Below are 23,196 nucleotides of genomic sequence, written 5' to 3' on the forward strand. Positions count from 1 at the left end.
TTCCTATCTCTGTAATCAGCTCCATAACACTCAAAGATATCTGCGCCCATCTAATTCTGGCCTCTTGAGCATCTACAACATTAATCACTCCACCACCGGTATCAGCTGCCTAGAGCCAATGCTCTGGAATTCCCTCCCTAAACCTCTCGCTTCCTTTCAGTCTTTAAAACCTCTATCTTTGATGAAGTTTTCGGTTATCTATTCTAATCTCTCCTTATATAACTTAATGTCAAATTTTATTTGATAAGTCTCCTATAAAGCCCCTTGGAACATTTTACGAAGTTAAAATCACTGCCTAAATGTAAGATAATGGTGTTGCTGCTAGAAAAAAGTGATGGGAGGTGGGGAAGGGAAGGGTTGTGAGTATTGAAACAACAAATAGTGTGAGCTAAGGTGACAAATCAGAGATGAGAATAAGAATCTTATCAGTACTGGAGATACCATTGAATTTCTTTTGATATTGCTATCAGGTCTTAGGTGTAATGCAGTTGGCATTCACCAGCTCCACCGCCTCTGATTGTGACTCTGCAAATTGCTTAAACACTCTTTTCCCACTGGAATGAAATTGTAGCTTCTTCAATCTGATCACCCCCACATCGACAACTCCTGCACTGCGTCACAGAACTGGGGGCTACTGAACTGGCACATCCCCCTTTACCTGAAAGTGAATTATCTCAAAATGGGCTAATTGCACCTCTGCTCCATGAAGTGCTGATTGACATAAATGGCAATCACGTCTCTGGCCCTTTCCCATCCACACACATACAAAATTACCTAGCAGCCAATCAATAGTTCGCAGAGTGCTCATCACATACGTTAAAATTAGGTATCTTTTCCCGTTTAGCAAAGGCCCGTCATGAATATTTTCAATGCCTCGCCAATCACACATGCTGGTTCTCAGCAATTTTCCAATTCCTCGATCCATGTTTCAGATGCTTGTTATTTTAATCATAACAATATTTTTTGATTTTAAACCCTTTTTATCCCCAAGTAATTTTTCTATCTTATGCATTTACTGCTTAGCTGGTAAATAATTGTTTTAGAATAAGATGTCACATTGCGAAAATGAGTGTACGCAGATTTTAACAGTTTACAACACTGTGAAGGAGCTCTTAAAATAGCTATAAAAATGTTTATCCACAGGAATCTTAGAATTTCAATGCTGTCACTTAATAACAGGAATATGATCAACCTATTTTTATTAATGTACACAGGAAATTGTAAATATGTTGTTCAACTTACCTCACCTTGTGGATTGTTCTCCCTCTTCTCATCTACTTCTGAATAAGAAAATAAGAAAAATTAAAATACAGAAATACTCTTTTAAGATCAGTAAATACATAACATTGCATGTGTAATTAATGTTTCACTTAATATAGGTCTTAACTTAATTACTAGAGCTTCTGTATTATCTTAGTTTAGTCTTGTCTGTAACAGCACACAATCAGTACAAATAGCTCTGCTTGGGCATCTGTCTAGGCTATTTTGGCTGACACTGTAGTTAATGACTATATTACATTCTGCTGGCTGTCAAACCCAACACATTTTTCATCCTGCAATAAAATGTGATTTGGATTAATCATTTTAAAGTCGATCAAAATGAGGAGGTAATTTTGAGAAGTCACCACAATATTTAAATGGAAGGACAGGTTCTGATCTACAATCATCTCATTTAGCCAATTCACAGGATGTTGAATTGTCAAGTTAAGTGAAATTGAACTTTGTCTGATAGACAGAGGATGGGTGACTTTTATTACTATGTGCTGTCATCAGTTCACTGATGTCTATTCCAGCAAAAGAGTTGTGTGCTCCCACATGTGACCATTATGATTGATGAGTTGGAATGTGATGCTGATGCATTCTATATCAATTGTTAAAAGCATTCTCTGATGTGCCTTAGTATTTGTCCTTCTCCTTCTGTGCCTAAATTTCGTGACATAGGTATATGAGATCATGTTGCATTATTGTCTATGCACAGCGAGGAGCATAATTATGATCAAAATGTATTCTAGGCAGCAAATCAGGTTGTTCAATACAAAGCAGCTTTCTTGTTGGCTCTACTCAATATGAAGAAAATATGAATATATCCCACTTTGAAGGGCTATTAACACAATTCATGACTAGTTTCGCTCTTAAAAGATTATTTAGTACCAAATGTCCAACAATTAATCAAGATGATTCATCGAACTGCACTTTAATTGCACATCAAAACCTATAAAGGTTAGAATTTGAAAGGGCTAAATAGAAATTTCAAACCTGATCCTTTATTTCAAGTTTAAGATTTTCTAAATCAGCCAAGGAAAGCATATCAATTCTGCTCATAACATTCCCCCATCACAGACATACATTCCTACATAAGAACTAGGAGTAGAAGAAGGCCATTCAGCCCCTCAAATCTGTTCCACCAATTAGTTAGCTCATGGCTGAGCTAGTTGTGGTTCATATTTCACTTTCCTGTTTGCCCTGCACAACCATTGATTCTTTTGTAGATCACGATTTAGTCTATTTCTATGGATATATTCAATAACCCAACTTCTGGTATTCTCTGTGGAAGAGAATTCTAAAAACTAATAACTCTCTGAAACAAGAAATTCCTCCTCATCTTTATTTTAAATCTGAAACCTTTAGTTCCTGATTCCAACACAAGTGGAAACATTTTCTCAGTATCTAATCTTCTACATTTTAATATGATTGTCCCTCACTGTCTTAAACTCCAGCAAGTCCAACCTTACTTCATAAGACAATCCATACATCCCAGATTCAACCTAATAAACCTTCTCTGTACAGCCTCCACCTTTTTATAAAAGGAGACCAAATGTGTGCACCGTCCTCCAGGTGTGGTCTCACTAGTACCCTGTACAGTTACAGCAAGACTTCTCTACTTTTATATTTCATCCCCATTCCAATAATGGCCAACATTTAATTTACCTTCCAGATTACTTGCTGCACCTGCATGCTCACTTTTTGTTTCAGAGATAGTAGGAACTGCAGATGCTGGAGAATCTGAGACAACAAGGTGTAGAGCTGGATGAACACAGCAGGCCAAGCAGCATCAGAGGAGCAGGAAGGCTGACATTTTGGGCCTAGACCTTTCTTCAGAAATGGGGGAGGGGCAGGGGGTTCTGAAATAAATAGGGAGAGAGGGAGCGGAGGGCCTTTAGGCCATCTCTATGGGGAATGCAGGTGTATAGGGACTGGACGTCCATGATAAAGATGAGGTGTTGGGGACCAGGGAATTGGAAGTTCTGGAGGAGGTGGAGGGCGTGGGTGGTGTCATGGACGTAGGTAGAGAGTTCCTGGACTGAGGGGGAGAAAATGGAGTCGAGATAGGTGGAGATAAGTTCGGTGGGGCAGGAGCAGGCAGAGACAATGAGTCGACCAGGACAGTCAGGTTTATGGATTTTGGGAAGGAAATCTCCCTCTCTCCCTATTTATTTCAGAACTCCCTTCCCCTCCCCCATTTCTGAAGAAGGGTCTAGGCCCGAAACATCAGCCTTCCTGCTCCTCTGATGCTGCTTGGCTTGCTGTATTCATCCAGCTCTACACCTTGTTATCTCTTATGCTCACTTTTTGTGATTCCTTCAGATTCATCCTAATCCTTCTGCACTGGAAAATTCTGCACTCTGTCTCCATTTAAAGTTTTTTTTTGCTTTTCTAATCTCCCTACCAAAGTAGATTACGTTACACTTTCCACATTATTCTCCACCTGCCACATTTGTGCCCATTCACTTAACCTACCTATATCCCTTTGCTCACTCTTTGCATCATCCTCACAACTTGCTGTGTATCTCTTTTGTTTTGTGCCATCAGCAAATTTAGCTACAATACTCTCAGTTCCTTCATCTAAGACATTAATATAGCTTGCAAGTCATTGAGGCCCCAGTACTGATCACTGTGGCACTCTATTATTTGACTACTTGAAAAGACTCATTTAATGAATTTTCAGTTTCCTTTAGGTTAGCCAACACCCTATGACTGCTAATATATAACCCCCAACACCATGAACTCTACGTTTGCGTGGTAACCTTTTATATGACACCTTATTGCAGATCTTATAGGAATCTGAATGTACTATATCTATAGGTAATGGATTCCCATTACCTAGCCTACATTTTACATCCTCAAGGATCTGAAGTAAATTTGTCAAGCATGATTTACCTCTCACAAGACCATTAGAACAAACAATGTTTAAGACATACAAACATGTCTGTGTGTTTACAAAAGTCCAAATCAAGAATTCCACAGAGGGAAATGTTCTTTTTGCTTGCTGTGATATATGTGCATTTGTTTCCTTGTACAGATTCTTTCTTACTCAAGTCCAGCATAACAAAAATGTAATTTTGTATTTTTGATCCTCTAATACTTCTCAAGCATTTAACCAGCCTCCTGGACTAGTGTAGATATCAGAACATTCATTCTTCCAGGTTTCACTGGAGTAAAAACAGTTCACAGTGGTCTCACTATGCCTGATCTTCTTTTCAATGATATTCACAGAATAATAACTCAAACTCTTTTTTGAAACACATTGTCCAGTCTGACAGTCAATTTTTACTTCCTTTGGAATTTAATTTGTCATGCAGTTCAACACTTTAAAGAACAAGTTATGCCCTCCAGAAATAATACTAAGCTAATGTTTGTGTTTTCTTTTCAAGTTGAGAGTGCGCAGGGTACTTTTCTAGATTGATGAAGTTCTGTTGTTCAAAAATGAATTAGAAATAATCAGAGCACAGTCACCAGATTATAACGTGAGAGAGTGAAATTTCAATTTTCAAAGCCAATTGTTCAGTAAAGTGCAACTTCATCAAGAAATGTTGTGCAGCATTGTAAGTACTGATGATCCTGTTAATGATTTGTTGGTTGTGCATTACTGTTTTAATGCTCACAATTTAGGCATTCAACAAGGTCAGCTTTACCATATGGCTGACTTTACACAGCAACAGAGAGTCATTGACTACACACACATGCCAATGAACACATCCCCAGCACACCTTAGAGGGTTTGTCAACTGCAAGAACTTCGATGTCTCAATAAAAGGCGTGTGTACAGTCACAAGAAATATTAACTGACTTTCAGGGAGCTGCCATGTTGCCTTCATCCTGTACAGTTCAAGCCTTCCTGAATTCTTCACACCTTGAAACAGAACTAAGTTGGTTCCTTGGAGACCAGTATTAAAGAGTTGGTCCATTAGGAACCAGACCTGATATCTCAGACAGAGCCATCGGACCATTAGGGCTAAAATTAACCAAACAATCAGATGTTGAAGATTCATCTGAGATGTCTGAACAAATTTGGGACTTCTTGGGTTTCCAATCTGCATGTTTCTCATGCATTTTCTCATAACTGTTATATAACAATGCTGAGAGAGACTTTGGAGTAAGTAACCTTCTTATTTAGCTGGTAGGTCAATAAAATATGTTGAATCCACGCAAGAGGTAGAGGCCCTGGATTTAGCTTCAGCAATCCTGAGTAATAAATCAAGATATCCACTCCCAATCATTATCAAATCATCACTATTGAATTTCTTTGAGAACAAGATTAAGTGAATGGGCAAAACTGTGGCAAATGGATTTCAATATAGGCAAATGCGAGGTCATAAAAGTTAGAGCTAAAAGAAACAGAAGAGAATTTTTTTATTCGCTTGTGTGACATGGGAGATGGGACATGGGCGTTGCTGGCTGGCTAGCATTTATTAGCTGTCTCTTGAGAAAGTGTTGGTGGTGGTGAATACCTTCCTGAACCACGGCAATCTGTGTGCTGTAGGTTGACCCACTCTTAGGGAGGGAATTCCAGGGTTTTTGCCCCATAACAGTGACAGAACAATGATATGTTTCCAAGTCAGGATGTTGACTGGCTTAGAGGGGACCTTGCAGGCAATGGTGTTCCCACGTATCTGCTACCCTTGGCCTCCCAGATGGAAAAGGTCATAGGTTTGGAAGGTGCTGTCTAAGGACATTTAGTGAATTTCTGCAGTTGATCTTCTCGATAGTACACACTGATGCTACTGAGTGTCATCGGTAAAGGGAATGGATGCTTGTGGGCTGCTTTGTCCTGGATGGTGTCAAGCTTCTTTAATGTTGTTGCCCATCCAGGCAAGTGAGAAGAATTCCATCACCCTCCTGACTTGTGCTTTGTAGAAGGTGGACAGGCTTTGGGGAGTCAGGAGATGAGTTACTCACTGCATTATTTCTAGCCTCTGCCCTGTTCATGTAGCCACATACCTGTGTTTATGTGGTGAATCTAGTTGAGTTTCTGGTCAATGGTAACCCCCAGGATGTTGATCTTGAAGGATTCAGTGATGGTAGTACTTTTGAATGTCAAAGGACAGTGGTTAGATTGTCTCTTATTGGACTTAGTCATTACCTGGCATTTGTATGGTGTGAATATTACTTGCCACTTGTCAGCCGAAGCCTCCAGGCATGCCCTCCTGCACTCCCACTTCAACCAGGGTTGATCCCCTGGCTTGATGCTAATGTTTGAGTGGGGGATATGTCAGGCCATGAGTTTGTAGATTGTGTTAGAGTAGAATTCTGCTGCTGCTGATGGCCCATAGTGCCTCATGGATGCTCAGTATTGAGTTGCTAGATCTGTTTGAAGTCTGTCCCATTTAGCATGGTGATAGTGCCACACAACACAATGGAGGTTATTCTCAATGTGAAAGTGAAACTTTGTCTCAGCAGGACTATGCAGTGATCACTCTTACTGATACTGTCATGGACAGATGCAGATGCAGCTGGCAGATTGGTAAGAACAACGTCAAGTACGTTTTTCCCTCTTGTTGGTTCCCTCAGCATTTGTTGCAAAACCAGTCTGGCAGCAATGTCCCTTAGGATCCGACCAGCCCAATCTGTAGTGCTGCTGCCAAGCCAATCTTGGAGGTCAGAATTGACATCCCCTACCCGGGATACATTTTGCACATTTGCCACCTTCGGTGTCCCCTCCAAGTATTGCTCAACATGGAGGAGCACTGATTCATCAGCCAAGGGAGGACGGTATATGGCAGAAGGTTTCCTTGCCCATGTTTAACCTGAAACCATGACAATTCACAGGGTCCAGGGCAACGTTGAGCACTCCCAGGGCAACTCCCTCCTGACTGTGTACCACTGCGCCACAACCTCTGCTGGGTCTGTCTTGCCAGTGGGACAGGACATATCCATGCATGGTGCTGGTGGTGACTGGGACACAGTCTGCAAGATATGATTCTGCCTCTATGTCAGGCTGTTGCTTGGCTAGTCTGTGAGACAGCTCTCTCAATTTTGGCGTGAGATCCCAAATGCTAGTAAGGAGGTCTTTGCAGGGTAGACAGGGCTGTTCCTACCGTTGTCTTTTCTGGTGCTTAGGTCGATTGTCAGATGGTTCATCTAGTTTCACTTCTTTGCTGAGACTTTGTAGCGATTGATATAACTGCATTGCTATAATGTGTATAACTGGCTTGCTAGGCCATTTCAGAGTCAACCACATTGTTGTGGCTCTGGAGTCACATGCAGGCTGGACCTTCCCCAAAGTAGATTAGTGAGCCAGATGGGTTTTTCAAACAATCAACATTGATTTCATTGAATTTAAATTCCACCATCTACTATGGCGAGATTCAAACTTGGGTCCCAAAATATATCACTAGTCCCTCATCTCCCCAGTGTATCCATGGTGCATCCATGCCGCAACCAGAAGATCAAGTTCTCGCAATAGCCTACAAAAATGGAAAGAACATATTTTTAAATATTTGGGGTGGCACAGTGGCTCAGTGGTTAGCACTGCTGCCTCACAGCACCAGGTACCCGGGTTCGATTTCACCCTCGGGCGACTGTCTGGAGTTTGCACATTCTCACCATGTCTGCGTGGGTTTCCTCCAGGAACTCTGGTTTCATCCCACAGTCCAAAGATATGCATGTTAGGTGGATTGGCCATACTAAATTACTCATAGTGTTCAGGGATGTGTAGATTAGATGGGTTATAGCAGGATGAGTCTGGGTGGAATGCTCTGAGGATCGGTGTGGACTTGTTGTGCCAAAGAGCCCGTTTCCACACTGTAGGGATTCTGTGAACTTCTGTGAACAAAGGAAATCAGCAGTGCTTCCCCACTGTCTGCAAGATCCAGGCACATATCTCCTTATGTGGCTCTGTGTCATATTGATTTAAAATGCTCCTCTGAAGCATCTTGGGCAGTTTATTATGTTCCAGGAGCTATATAAATATAAGTTGTTGTTTAAGAGTCAGGCATTCCACTTCACGTCTGGATTTTTATCGTTTGTATTAATTGTCTCTATCCATCACTTTTTGCTCCTTTTGAACAAAAATACAGAGCTGCATGAAAACCCAGTGTCACAATACTGCTACTAAACAAAAAAACTAGCAATACAGTGACAGCTTAATTGGATCCCAGTGGAACAGTGTGTCAGTTGTGCAGTTACAAGTCAGCTTTATCACACAAGTCTCATTTTCACAAGAAATGTGTGAATTCCAATTCTGCTTTCTGTTCTCAAACATATCATACTTTTACACTTAGCAATTGCTCCAAAAAGAATGTAAGTGTGTCCTCTATCCTGTCAATGAGTTACATGTAGGTCACAAGTATAAGCAACGATTACATGAATACATTCTATCTATAACAAAACAAATGCAACTAAATCTGACCTTTACCATGAGTTACAGCATGTAGTAAAAAATTTATTTGCTTTGTCTATTGTGTATGTCAGTTTGGTTCAGTTGATAACATTTTCACCTCTGAGCAAGACAGTTGGAAAGACAAAAGCTATTTTAATCCTTTAAATTTGTAATATCTTATACACCAGGATTTTGGGAATCCTGCGGTGTCAGAGGTACAATGTTTTAGAGGAAGCTGAGATCCATCTGCCCATTCCACTGGATCAAGTTAAAAAGCCATATCACCATTTAAAGAGGTTCTGGTGACAAGTGGAACATTCATCTAATTGCTCTTTGTGTCATTTTGCTGAACTCTAGATGATTGTTGACTTTTCCCTCTGCATTTCAAGAACTTTCATTAAGTACGAAGCACTTTATGCTTCTTTGAATTGATGAAGTGTTTACAACCTTTTGAAGTTGATTAAGATCAAAAAGAAAGTTTGTAACTGTAGCATTGAAGTTGGTAAAATTAAGCATCAACACAGACAATCAGGGTGGCACAGTGGATCAGTAGTTAGCACTGCTGCCTCACAGCAGCAGGGACCCAGCTTTTACTCCAGCTTCAGGTGACTGTCTGTGAATTTTGGATATTCTCCCTGAATCTTCAGGTTTCCTCTGGGTGCTCCAGTTTTCTCCCAAAGTCCAAAGATGTGCAGGTTAGTTAGATTGGCCAGGGGAAATGCAGAGTTATGTGGATAGGGTGGGTCTATTGGGATGCTCTTCAGAGGGTTGGGGCAGACTTGATGGGCCAAATGCCCTGCTTCCATGCTGCAGGCATTCTATGATTGTAAGTGCAGGGGCAGGAATACAGAAAAGACTGCCAGTTCAAAAATTACTATTGTGTACCTTTGCATCTAGTTTTCTCTTTTTGACAGTTTCTTAAGAATGAATCTGCATTTATATTGTGCCTAACTCACTCTCAAAATGACCCACAATGTTTGAAGGCTAATGAATTACCTTCCAGGTCTGTTACAGTTGCAAGCTGGAGGAAGAAAGGCAGATAGATCTAAGTGGTGATCACCTGCCTAGATCAGTGCTGCTCTTATAATCCCCAGTTGGTATACCGCTGGCAGTGTGTACCACACCCACAAGATCCGTCTGTCCTCCTTCTAGAACATTCCTGGGCCACACCAAGCCTCTCCACTTTGTCAGATTTTCCATGCTTCCCTTCCCCTCAATATTCTGCTGTAATCCTTTCCATTTGGGTCTGGGTGGGATGCTCTGTGGTTTGGTGTGGACTTGTTGGGCCAAAGGGCCTGTTTCCACACTGTAGGGATTCTATGATCTATGATCTATGATTTCCGACAAATGTTTTCTTTCCATACTTGTCCCAGTGCCAGCCCCTGCTGTCTTCAACTATCGTTTCTTTTTGTTATTTAAACTTTCCTACCCTGCACCCTACTGTAGATCTCTTCCTGAAATATTAAGTGATTTGCTCTTCTCAGATGCTGCCTGACCTGCTGAGTATTTCCAGAACTTTTTGTTTTTAATGCAGCTCCCTGCTTTTGTTCTTTCGTCTCCTCCTAGCAGTAGTTCACCACCAGCTTCTTCCTGGTTCTGTATTTGTTTAAAAGCTGTTCATGTCGAACATCTTTCAGTTCTGTTGAAAGGTTATTGATCTGAAATTTAACATCGGTTCGCTATCCACAGATACAGACATAGCCAAAAGAGTGCCGTCAACATTTTCCGTCTTTATTTCAATGCAACCATTGTCTAGGAAACCAATGATATCATTAAGAAGAAGGAACTGAAATTTGTAGAAAGTGCTAGTAATTCCTGTGGGCATTCTTTCAATCTCCTGCATTTATGCCATTTATCTGCAATAATCATCTGTGGAATTTGTAGCAGACGATCAGGAAACCCCTAGAAATATGAATATTAACAAACTTTGGAGCTCAGCAGTGGACTGACTGAATCAGATCATTTGCATCTTTTACACTCAGCACAGTGTTAGTTTCTACTGAGATCAACAGGCAAGTTGTAAAACAGGCAATCCATCGACTTCTGTAAATTCTCCCCAATTTGATTATGTCAAAGTTCCCGCACTCCCAATATTCAAAGTTAAAATCAAATTTAATTTCCGAAATATTCTCTAAGATGTCTCATTCTATATACAGACTAATCTCTTATAATATTATTGACAGGAGAAACTTCTTTCTTTCAGAGAGTAAACTGAAACTGAGTAGCAATGAGGATTCAATGAGAACATCAATAAAAGCACAGATTGATAAATGACATAGATCAACAACTCTGTGCCTTGTTATTTCATTGAAGTCCAAGAAAAATTCACATTATTTCTTTTGTACATATCTATAATACATTGATTTCACCTGCACTAGGCAGTTGGACACATATCGGACTGGGAGAACTTTACTGCAACTTTAGAAACATCAGCACGATACAGTTGTAAGAGTAAAAGTTTATAGTCAGAATACAATCCTGTGGTTATATCAGATTGTACTGAAGATTATAAACAGCAGAATTCAATGATGCCAGAGTTCCAATGTCAAGCTTTGATGCCATCAAATTCTGTCACAGATGTGAAACATGTTCACTGCTGTCTTAATTAACTAATTAATATGGCAGACATCGACGTTACCCACAAAAAAATTGAACTAACACTTGTTAATTAGCATTTGGACAGGAAGATTTTCTATCAACTTCTTCAGGGAACACTATAGCACTAGCATCAACGTCCATGTCTGCTATTTTTTTTGGGTGATTTGGAATGAATTGTTTAAATTTAAACTCCAGGCGGTGTGAATGTTACCTACTTGAACAGATGGAGAAGAGACGGCAGTGGCTGTGGCCTCAATTTATCGTAATTTGTGGAAAATGGTTGTCTAAAATTCCAGCAGCACATCTGTGCATGAAATGCCGTGTTTTGTACTCCAGAGAATGAATTTCAAAGTAAAACATTTCTGGCCATCATTTTCGCTTCTCCAAGATACGTGACTTATATCATGGTGTGGATATTACATTTTTAACCACTGGCGTCTGGGCACGAATCAAGCTCAGCTTCTCTTAGGTGATGGTACTGGCACATCAGCCCAGGTCTCTATGACTATTAAGATATGACCTGAGGTTGTCATATATTGACATAATTTCACTGGGTTCCTCAAAAATGTATTCTGATTATCTGGTCACTGATGTGCCTTTTGCTTTCATATTAGGTAAAGATAAAAGGAAGCAATGAAGCCGAAAGCGTACTTTCCGATTGATTTTAGCCTGGAAAGATGAGCTGTGATCAAAAGTGCAAATGGCACTGCTATGAAACACAAGCTAGGGCCTTATTTGCTGAAGAAAGAGCTATCCATTTACTAAAAATGTGATAGGTTACATAACAGATTGTCACGGATTTTACTGAGTGAGCAAAAAAAGCAAAATCCCAAAGGGTTGGCAACTAATCCTTTGCATTTGTGTCAGCTTTGTATTTTTTTTTGAAAAGATTATAAAAGCTTTCTGAACAGATGGCTGTAAAAGAGATAAGGAAGGAGTATCAGGTAAATACAAGTAAACTTTTCTTCATTATGCATATAAACAAACAGTTAGGCACTTTAGATATGAACCGGCAGTGGATAAAGGGATATGGACCATGTGCAGGAGATGGAGTTAGTTTAGAATGGCAGCATGGTTGGCACAGACATGGTGGACCAAAAGGCCTGTTTCTGTGATGTACTCTGTTCTATGTAGTCCTTGCCAATAAGAATTAGCCTGCCCATGTAGAGAAACAGGTTGGCACTGAAGCAATTAAGCAAAGACAGTAGGTCTGATCCAGACTCTCTTGCAATTTGGTGAAAATCATTTTGTCAAGAAATTGCTTTTAATTTGTGAAAATGCACAAGATTTGGCAAATACACACGTGCAGTCATCAATAGATTCTGGTGAATGATATTAGCAGGAACGTTAACACCGGATTGGGGAGAGCAGTGCAATAGGTTAGGAAGAATCCAGAAGTTCAAGTTGATGGGTAAATTCCTAAACATCAGGCAAAATGATTTTAAACAGGTAGTAATAATAGTAGCAGGGTAGACAATAAAATTGATAACAATAAAATTATAGTCCTACTGCTGTGGGAGGACAGAGCGCTGGTCAGAAGAGGAGGGCGAAAGTTACCACTCAAAAGGTATGTCCTATTCCAAGTGTAGGCACAGTCTTAAAAACTTGTATCTTTAAACTGAGCATTGTTCAGATGATTCACACTGTGAAAATCTGAATACTCTTTTGTAATCATTTTTTGTACATCTGTGACAAAGGGTAAAGAACATCAAAAATTCAACAGTAATTGGCCTTCCAGCTTAATCATGGTTACACATAATGTAACATTGGCAATTAAATGCAAATTGGGATTAAACGTGATTCTTAACTTTTCATTTTATTCTGATTAACAATTTTATTTTTATATTAGATTGTCATTCCGAGCTGAGTTTTCAGTGAAATGCCTGGCAAAATGATCCAAACCTTCTGATATATTTACACTCATTTTAGGGTGGTTTCAGAACATTAGTACATGGAGTTTGAAAGGGAGCTCCTCCATTGGCTGCTCAGGCATCACCACAATCATTTTTTTCCTTTATTTGTTAATGGAATGAGGGCATCACTGGCCAGAGAGCATTTATTGCCCATCCCTAATTGCCCAGAGGGCAGTTCAGCATCAACCACATTGCTGTGCATCTGGAGTCATATGTAGGCCAGAGCAGGTAAAGGTGGCAGTTTCCTTCCCTGAAGGACATTAGTGAACCAGATGGGTTTTTTTTCCTGATGATTGACAATGAATTTGTGTACATTGTTAGATTTTTAATTCCAGATATTTTTATTGAATTCAAAATCCATCATCTGCCATGGTGGGATTCAAACCTGGGTCCCCACAATATTATCTGGGTCTCTGGATTAACAGTCCAGCGGTAATACCACTAGGCCATCACCTCCCCGGTTAGTGACAACTGTAGCTAAATATTCCCGATAACAGTGGAGTGGACTAATCCAAATATAATGTGAGTTATACAAATATCCTTACGATGCATTTTCTGTCATTGAAGCCTTAGCCACCCCGAGCATCAGGATTGCTAAACATTCCTGGTACCCAGGATCATCAAGGTAGTGGAGCTAATATTAAAAATTTAAAGGCCAGAATGGAGTAAAATAATTAATTGCAGAGCAATCAGCTGAGTTGCAAGATGCATTCACTCCAGAGCGAAAACAAGAACCTACATTTAGTTACATTAATAAAATACCATTATAAGCCAAATATAACACTGTGGCAAGTGCCACAACAATTTATTAACTCCTCCTTCCACCAACTGTAATTAATCAAGCAGGCCTGAAAACACTGCCAGAAGTCCATGACAGGATAAGCTGGGCAGAGATTTTCAACCAATGTGCTATAGCAAGGTGAGACGTGTGCTGCTAAATCTTTAGGAAGCAGCGATGCTTCAGATAGAATCAATATTTTTCATTCATGGTTACTCAGCTCTGCGCACGCGTGGAAGATGGGGCATGTTCCCATTATGTAGCCTGCTCATGCACACACAAGCCCAAACATTCAGTCTAAGCATGTGCAATGACCAAGGATCATAGCTCCAGGAAGAGAGGAAACCATGCATACAGTAAAATAGCACGCAAATGTTGACTGACTATTGAACTGGCCTGTCTGTCTGGACACATTTCTACTTTAGCATGGATTTTAAGGTGAATATTTTTGGAATTTGTTTCAGTTAAACCACTGATCTAAATCATACTAAAGTTTCTAAGGAAAAAACAGGTAAGTTATTTGTTGAACGAGGTGATTTCTCTGCTAATTCAGATGATGAAACATCTTAAACTAAAGGAAGAAAAAGCAAAAACTGTTCAGACAGCTATAGGTAGAAATTAACATGAGCTATCTGGCCTTTGGAGTTACGGGGATAGAGGATGTCATTTGCCCCTTACCTGAATATCTCACCTGCAAAGCCAAGTTGACAAATACTGTTAAGGTGCCAATTACAGTTGAAAAATCCATCTCTTGCAAACAAATACATTCAATACTTCAACAGCTTGAGAAAGCAAAACATTAAGCAGACCCAATGTCTGATGGAGCGTGTGCAGGTATCAGAAAAAAGCTCAAGAGATTAGTTGACGTTTCAGGTCGGGACCCTTCTTCAGAAATGGGGAGGGGAGGTGGGCGGGGGGTTGGAAAGGGAGCTCCGAAATAAATAGAGAGGGGAGGGCTGGGCTGGGGAAGGTAGGTGGAATGGCAATAGGTGAATGCAGGTAGGGAGTGGTGGGGATTGGTCAGTGAGGTGGGAGGGGCGGATAGGTGGGACAGAAGATGGACAAGTTGCGTCAGGTTGAGGAGGCGGGGGTGACAGGGAGGGTTTGTCAGGGAATGAGGCTGGGGCTGGGGAAATTTTGAAACCGGTAAAATCCACATTCAGGCCATCGGGCTGTAGGCTCCCAAGTCGGAATATGAGGTGCTGCTCCTCCAGCTTGCGGGTGCACCTATCCGCAATTTCTATCCCACTGACCACCCCCTACCTGCACTCACCTATCACCATCCCACCTACCTTCACCAGCCCCATCCCTCCTCTCTCTATTTATTTCTGAGCTCCCTTCCCCTTCCCCATTTCTGAAGAAGGGTCCTGACCCGAAACGTCAGCTTTCCTGCTCCTCTGATGCTGCCTGTCCTGCTGTGTTCCTCCAGCTCCGCACTGTGTTATCTCTGACTCCAGCATCTGCAGTTCTTACTATCTCAAGTGATTAATTACCTGGTGGCTGAGCTTGGAGCAAAATCAAAGCAGCCCCATACTACTGCCAAAACCTTAACCATGTCTGTAAGTAAAAACATTGTAGGGATGAGGACAGGAGCTGATGCTGCAAAAGAGATTGACAAAGTTTCATTCTGACGATACAATTAAACAGTGAATTGTTGACATGTCAGCTGATACTGAGGAAGTGCTGCAAGAGAGGTTAGCTATCAGTGGGAAGTTTGCATTGCAGGCTGATGAGTTCAATGAGTTCACTGATATAAGTGGACACCACCAAGCTCTTGCCAACATTTGGTACATTGATAGAAACTCCTTTCAGGAGATGTTTTTTTTCTTTTTATAAGAAGTTACTAATTTATGCAACTGGTGAAGAAATATTTCAGCTAACAGCTACCTACTTGAGGGAAGTAAACTTACCTGGGTCATGCATTGGAGAATTTACACTGAAGGAACAGCCTCCATGACAGGGATAATCAAAAGGTTTGTCAGTAAAGTGAATGAGCAAGATCCTGACACACAGATCACCCTTTCACATCCTCCACCATGAAGTTCTTGTAGCCAAAACAATGACACCAGAGTTAGCTGCAGTATCACAGTCAGCTGTGTAAAGTGTGAATTACAAAAAATCGTAGTTATTGAAATCATGCTTATTCACTATTTTGTGCGCAGAGATGGGGCTGAGCTTCATTTGTATTACACAACGAGGTGTGATGTTTACTGTGGGGGAAGATTCTTTCCTGTAAGTGTGAGCTCCAGAGAGAACTAACGGAGTTCTCAACAAATGCATGAACTGCCTTATAAAGTGTTGCTACCTGATGATTATTGTTGAGCTGAGCTGGCATATCTCACAGACGTTACCAGCCGTCTGAATGAGCTGAATACTAAAATACAAGGGAAGAACAAGGCGATCCTCATGATTACTGATAACCTTCAAGCTTGCAGGTCAAAACTGGGCATTTGGCAAGAGACGGTGGCAGGGGGTTCACTCAAGAAGTTTTCACTGGCATCATCACTGGCAGACACATCCATCCAAATGCACAGCCTCATTTTTTTTCCTTTATGGAATGAGAGCATTGCTGGCTAGCCTGCATTTATTGCCCATCCCCAAAGGGCAGTTAAGAGTCAACCACATTGCTGTGGGTCTGGAGTCACATGTAGGCCAGACCAGGTAAGGATGGCAGATTCCTTCCCTAAAGGGCATTAGTGAACCAGATGGGTTTTTCCAACAATCGACAATGGATTCATGGTCATCATTAGACTTTTAATTACAGATTTTTTAAAATTGAATTCAAATCCACCATTTGCTGTGGTGGGATTTGAACCCAGGTCCCCAGAATGTTGTCTGGGTCCTTGGATTAACAGTCCAGTGATAATACCACTAGGTCATTGCCTCCCCCTCTACCAGTGCTAGAGAATTTTGAATTGTACTGCACCTCAACAAATCACAGAATCATACAGTGTGGAAACAGGCCATTCGGCACTGTGTAAGACAATGACTTGATACATGACCCATTTCGTTCTAGGCCTGCCGATTCATCACAAAAGGTAAAATTAAAAGAGAAAGAGGAACATACAGAGCTACAGATGGAGTGCACATCAAGTTTAGAGAGGTAGCTTTGGATGGGCTCTGGCTGACTGCAGTAATGAATATCTGACAATCTCGGAACATGCTATTGGTGTACTCTTGCCGTTTGTAACAACATGCCTCTGCAAGCTAGCATTTTCAACACTGGCATACATGAAAAATTGGAGGGAGTACTTGACAGTACAGCACAATTGTGATTGGATGTCTTATCAATGCCCCCCTGAATTAAAGGCTGTGTGCACACTGGTAGGTTCAGGTTTCCCACTGACCAGGTAGAATCATAGAACCACACAAAAGAGTTTCTTCGGCTCATAAAGTCTGTACTACCAAAAATATACTACCACCTACACTAGTCCGACTTTCCCGCACTAGGCCCATGGCCTTGATGGTAAATTGCAATTTATTCTACTTCACATTTTGCTCTGATCCATGGTTCATGAATCATTAGAAATAATTGAGTGGAGCAGATTTTGAAAAAATGTCGGTGCTCACACTCGAAGATTGTGTACTTTTTACCGGTGGATTTGAAACATTAATATTTCAATTCTTCTTTAACTTGTTGTAGGTGTTGCATACCTTTCCGGTTGGGCTGCTATCATAGTGAATGCAAGTAAATGTGATGTTTATGAGTTATCAATTCAGCTGAAAAATGTGGGTGTATTGTGCAATTGTTTGCCTCATTGAGCATACCTTGATACTGAAAAGGCTGGGAACCAACTAAGCTAGGGAGAAGTGTGACCACAAAATGAGACTGAATTGAGAGGGACCTTCATCAGAGTTATATCAAAACCAAATAATGAACAGGATGTTAACAACTGTAGCAATGCCAAATGATAAAAAAAAGAATAAGTCACCTCTGGACTTCTCTGATATTACACTATAACTACCAATGATATTAGTTCACAGATTAGTGTATCATGGTTCCTACTACTTCCCATGTTAAATGTTAAACCCTGTGGCTTAATTACAAAAAGCAATTTGAGCAAGGAAAGATAATACTTTGACCTCGTGGTGACAGCACTCCTAGTGGCGGGATGACATAATTGTTTTTTGCAGCCCTTTATCAGGGAACAAAGTCCAGACAATGACTGTGCTGGATGTACACGTGTGTGTCCTAGAGGACAGCCTCTGACTCAGTTTCAATGCCCTTATGGAGTAATAGACACTCAGATCCAGCTCGCATGTAAAAATTGGTCAAAGGGGTAAGGTAATGGAATATTTGCAGAAGTACAGCCCAACAAGCAGTCTATGGAGAGAATAAGGTGGGAAAATTAGTGAGACATGGAAGAAGAAATCTTCATTTTTTGAAATTAACTACCCATCACTTCAGAACAATTATGAGTTGGATTTAAAATTCTTAACCTTGTAAAAACATTGTAAATCGTTAAAAAGTAATAGATCACCATTTCAGGTAATTTGATGTTTACTTATTACAAGAGGAGACAAGGTATAATCTCCTAGCTCAAACCTAAAATGTTAAAATATTCACCCTATTGGCAGGGTCAAATTCCCACACTTTTCTATGTCAGTCCCAACCAATAAATTGGCTGCAACCTATTGTGTCTGGTATTGATTTGAATGCAAAACAGCTTTAAAACGGATTTAAATCATTTGAAGTAATTATATTTACAAAGTGCTTAACAATGTTAAAAATACTTTTCCAATTTATTTTGAGAGAGAGTGCAAATTAGGAATGCTTTAATTAAGTGAGCCATCAAGTTGTGTTTTGATACAGGGATTAGTCATAGGCTGGGCATGGAGATGAACACGGGTGGGATTTCATGCCTTACTTCCTTTCTGTACATGGGCCATTTCCCAGAGCTGGGATGGGAGAGGATGGCAAGTCTACGTGTTCTCCAGCAGAAGATAGTCAATTAAGCATGTTTGTGGTCTGGTACACCTAGGATCCTTGCAGCCTCCTGAAGTCAGGCCAGTGACCTGTACTCCAGGTAGGCTCCCACAATCCACCCTGTGAAGAACCACTGGAGTGGGATGATGTGAGGGAGAGCATTCCCCTTTCCCATTCCTTCCTTTTCTTTTAGCTTGTTACATTCTCTGTCACTATGTCCTGTCTCCCTTCCCCCATTCCAGCAGGACTGTCTGTTCTTCACAGTCTGGCAGTCAGACACACCATTGTTCTGTCATTCTCACATTCTGATCACTTAATCTGAAATACCAACACCCTTTCCTCCCCAGCACTCCACCCCAACTATTGCATAAATGCTACTCCCTCCAACTTCACTTCAGCTTGATGAAGAGTCATCTAGATTCGAAACGTTAGCTTCCTCTCTCTCCAAAGAAAGTAATGTCTTTGTCTCTTTTGATTATAAATTCAGGCTCAATAGGAGAAAGGAATACCATCTTTTAGACAAAAATTTAAATTATTTCCTCCTCTCTTTACAAAATGATGTCATCTAGCAAATATCCAGCATCAGCACCCCTAACAATGGTAATTTACAAACATTTCAATTTTTTTTAATGCTCAGGGAAATCTGTGTTATTCATGAATGCCCTTTAGGGAACAAAATCTGTCATCCTTACCTGGCCTGGGCTACAGTGATATGATTTATACTCAACTGCTGTCTGATATTTCTGAACAAGTCTCTGCATCAAACAACCACAAGAAATCAAATGGTGTAGATCACGTAAGTCACCTCCTCCTGTTCAGCCATGTGATACTTGTATTAATAGTCTGTCCCAACTTTTCACCCACCAATAGGTGTGTTATTAACTGCTACTGGAGAACTGGGTGCAGGAGATCAAGCAGGCAACATGTGTTTGTGTGCAAATATGTGCGGGAGTTCAAGACACACCCACACAGACCAAATCTAGTGCGCTGGATGTCAAATATGGCAACCACCCACATCCACACCCACATCAGTGCTTCAACTTTATACTCAGTGTATAACTTGACCCTGATTTTTGGATGTATTTTTGGGCCTCTGAAATTGACTAATATGTTGACATGTATCATTTGAATAAAATTGGATGGGTCATTCAACATTGACTGGGGTATCAAAAACTGCAAAGGCATAGCTTGCCCAATCAAGTCTGCACAGTCCTCATTGATAACCTTTAGAGACTTTGGAAGACTGTCCTTTAAAAATAGCCTGACATTGTCGTACTTAGCAAAACACAATGGATGAACAATTACCCAGACTGCTGTATCACCAGCCCTGTCTATTTCCTGTTCCACTGGCAAGACAAATCCATCAAAAGTGGCAGAACAGCAATAACCAGTTGGGAGGGCATTGACCTCAGCATTGGCTTCAAATCCAAACCTCATCCAAAGCAAGTTCAACATTATTAAACTAAAGCAAAGAAGTGCAGATGTTGGAGAAACTCAGCAGGTCTGGCAGCATCTATGGGAAGAAGACAGAATTAATGTTTCAAGTCTGGGTTCTCTTCATTAGTTCTGATTGGTTCAGTATTATCAAGCTGGTTGGGTCTGGAAAGCTATCAGATCTTTTGCAACTTCCACAGAATAACAAGCTTCTGGAAATGTTTGTGTTAAAGTAAAATGGATGGGATCTCTCGTTTGAGAGGAGTTGACTTTACAGCACACCTCTGTGGAATTTCCCCCTTGCCACTGTTGAAGCTCACTACAAAACATAGAGACAACAGACTCGCAAAGGCTATGACTGCAGGTTTCCCGCCATATAACAAAGGGAAGCTATCGAGATTATTTATCCATGAGCGAAGTGTGAAAGACCTCTATTTAACTTCCATTGATTATCAATGATCTTTGATGTGATTAAATCTAATCTTTATATCTATAAAACCACCACTGTCCCCTATTGTGTAGTCATTAATCATGAGATCGAAACTGTTCTCTGATATTGAAAATCTTCTATTCCAAAACCCAAAACAGACCAGGCAGTCTGCAAAGCAAGGTGGACAATACCACAGTTGTAGTGAAAGCCTGTGAATTCTTGCATTTCAAAAATGGCAAGGCTTAATGCTTCATGCCGAGACAATGTTTCACCTCATGGGAGAGTCTAGGACCAGAGGGCATAGTCTCAGAATTAAGAGGTACCAATGTAAGCTTGAGATGAGGGGGAATTTTTTCACTCAGATGGTAGTGAGTCTTTGGGAACTCCTTGCCACAAAGAGCTGTGGGGGCAGAGTACTTGTGTATGTTTAAGGCTGATATAGATAGATCCTTGATCAGTCAGGGAATGAAGGGTTACAGGGAAAAGGCGGGAAGGAGGAGTGTCAGATGAGCATGATCCTGTTCAATTGCAGAGAAATCTTGAGGGCCAGAACTGTCTATTCCTGTTCTTATTTCTTATGGTCTTAAAAGTGCCTTAAAAGCCTCCTCCAACCTGTTACCAAAACCTCCAAACTCACATGTAAGGAAGTCAAGCCTCTAGTTACAACAGCCCCTAGGTCCTGTCTACATGACTTGCCAAACAATCTTCACTTTGATGCAGCCTTGCTCATGTGTACATACCTACAAGTTCTGAATGGAAAAAGCTCCCTCCTTCACTGTATCCTCAGAGACATTTGAACTGCAACTTATTCTGTTTTGTTTTGTACTTCTACAAGTCTACTACCTTCTTTAATTATACATTTGCAGAGTGTATGTTGTGAGATTGATACAGTATTAGACTGTACAGGGTGAGTGTGTGCATAAACAATCTTCCTTGTTTAAATCCTTGAAATTCTGCTGCTATTGCCTTTAAATTAAGCACGTAATTTTCTCCTCTTGTCTTTTCAAAAATAAGCCACATTGATTGCAGAGAGAAGGGAAGTGAAATTGCCCCTGTCATAACAAATTAAAGTTAAAGGGAAAATTAATGGCAGTAATAAGAAATAGCAAAGTGCGGAGCTGGAGGAATACAGCAGGCCAGGCAGCATCAGAGGAACAGGAAAACTAACATTTCAGGTTTGGACCCTTCTTCAAAAAAATTCAGATTTCAGCTTTCCTGCTCCTCTGATGCTGCCTGGTCTGCTGTGTTCCTCCAGCTCCACACTTTGTTATCTCTGACTCCAGTATCTGCAGTTCTTGGTATCTCATTGATGGCAGTAACCTGTCTTGAGTAGTCTCATGCTCCTAATGAAAGGTGTAGGAGGTGATTGAGGTGAGAGGTGATTATTTTTACAATCTGTTAACTCAAATATGTTCCACTGTGCATGGTGAATGATCACTGCACACTGCCACTTTCCCCGAGTTTCTCGGTTAGCTGAGGAGGGAGTTTCGAGATTGTTCTCTCTAAAGTTGGCAGTGTTTTTTTCCCCTGATTTTTTGGCTTACCCAGGAATTACTATTGGAGCAATCAGGGAGCTTAGAGCATAAAGTTACAATGACAAACAAATAGGGGGTATATGGAAATGACTTTTTAAAAAAAATACTTTGTTTTTATTCATATATTTGTAGTAAAAGAAGCAATTTGCAATTTTGTGGCATATTTAGACCAAATAAAAAAAAAATGTCAAGGGCATTTTTCAAAAAGTAAATTAGTCTTCTAAACTCTGTCCACCCAATTCCATGCATATCTGGGTAGGTGTGAAAAATCAAACGTCAAGCTGTTCTGCTGTCTCCCCACCAATATCACCATTTCCTGTGATTTTCCATTATGCATTCTCTCCTTCTGTAATGACAGCAGCCATTGAATACATGGATTTATGTGCAGGTATTCTAGTAATGTGGCAATGCCTACAAAATGTATTGAATGTCATGCCCAGCATTCAGAGCAAAACGGGCGCAAAGGATGCCATAAAAAGCCGAAAGAACTGCGGATGCTGGAAATCAGAAACAAAAGCAGAAGTTGCTGGAAAATCTCAGCAGATCTGGCAGCATCTGTGGAGAGAAATCTGAATTAACATTTCAGGTCCAGTGACCCTTCTTCAGAACTGATGGTAGCTGGGAAAAATTTTGGTTTTTATGCAGAAGGTAAAGCCGTGGGGCGAGGGAGTAAGGAGTAAACGATAGCTAGAGTTAGAGCACAAAGAGAGAGAACAGTTGGGCAGACAAAGGAGTGAATAACAATCAGCCGAGGAGAATGAATAGCTGCTAATGGGGAGTATTAGAGACTAACAATAGGTTGTGGTTAATAGCAAACCATGTGATAACAAGGCCTTGTATGTGGATGTTTGTGTTGGGGTAAGAACATGGGACAAGGTGCCTGAAACCCTAAAATTATTGAACTCCATATTGAGTTCAGAGGCTTTAGAGTTCCCAAACGGAAAATGAGATCTGAGATAACAAGGTGTAGAGCTGGATGACCA

At 40.7% G+C, this 23,196-nt stretch overlaps 1 protein-coding gene across 1 annotated transcript in view; it reads right to left on the reverse strand.

Moving 5' to 3' along the window:
* The window catches only part of ppp1r1c (protein phosphatase 1, regulatory (inhibitor) subunit 1C), a 109,581-nt gene that overhangs the window by 63,776 nt on the left and 22,609 nt on the right, over positions 1 to 23,196 (reverse strand). Inside the window, exon 3 of the mRNA XM_048599310.1 lies at positions 1,243 to 1,280. Coding sequence (XP_048455267.1) covers positions 1,243 to 1,280 — 38 coding nt within the window. The remainder of the gene's footprint in view (positions 1 to 1,242; positions 1,281 to 23,196) is intronic.

Source organism: Rhincodon typus, chromosome 7 (assembly GCF_021869965.1).
Source record: "Rhincodon typus isolate 14 chromosome 7, sRhiTyp1.1, whole genome shotgun sequence".
NCBI lineage: Eukaryota > Metazoa > Chordata > Chondrichthyes > Orectolobiformes > Rhincodontidae > Rhincodon > Rhincodon typus.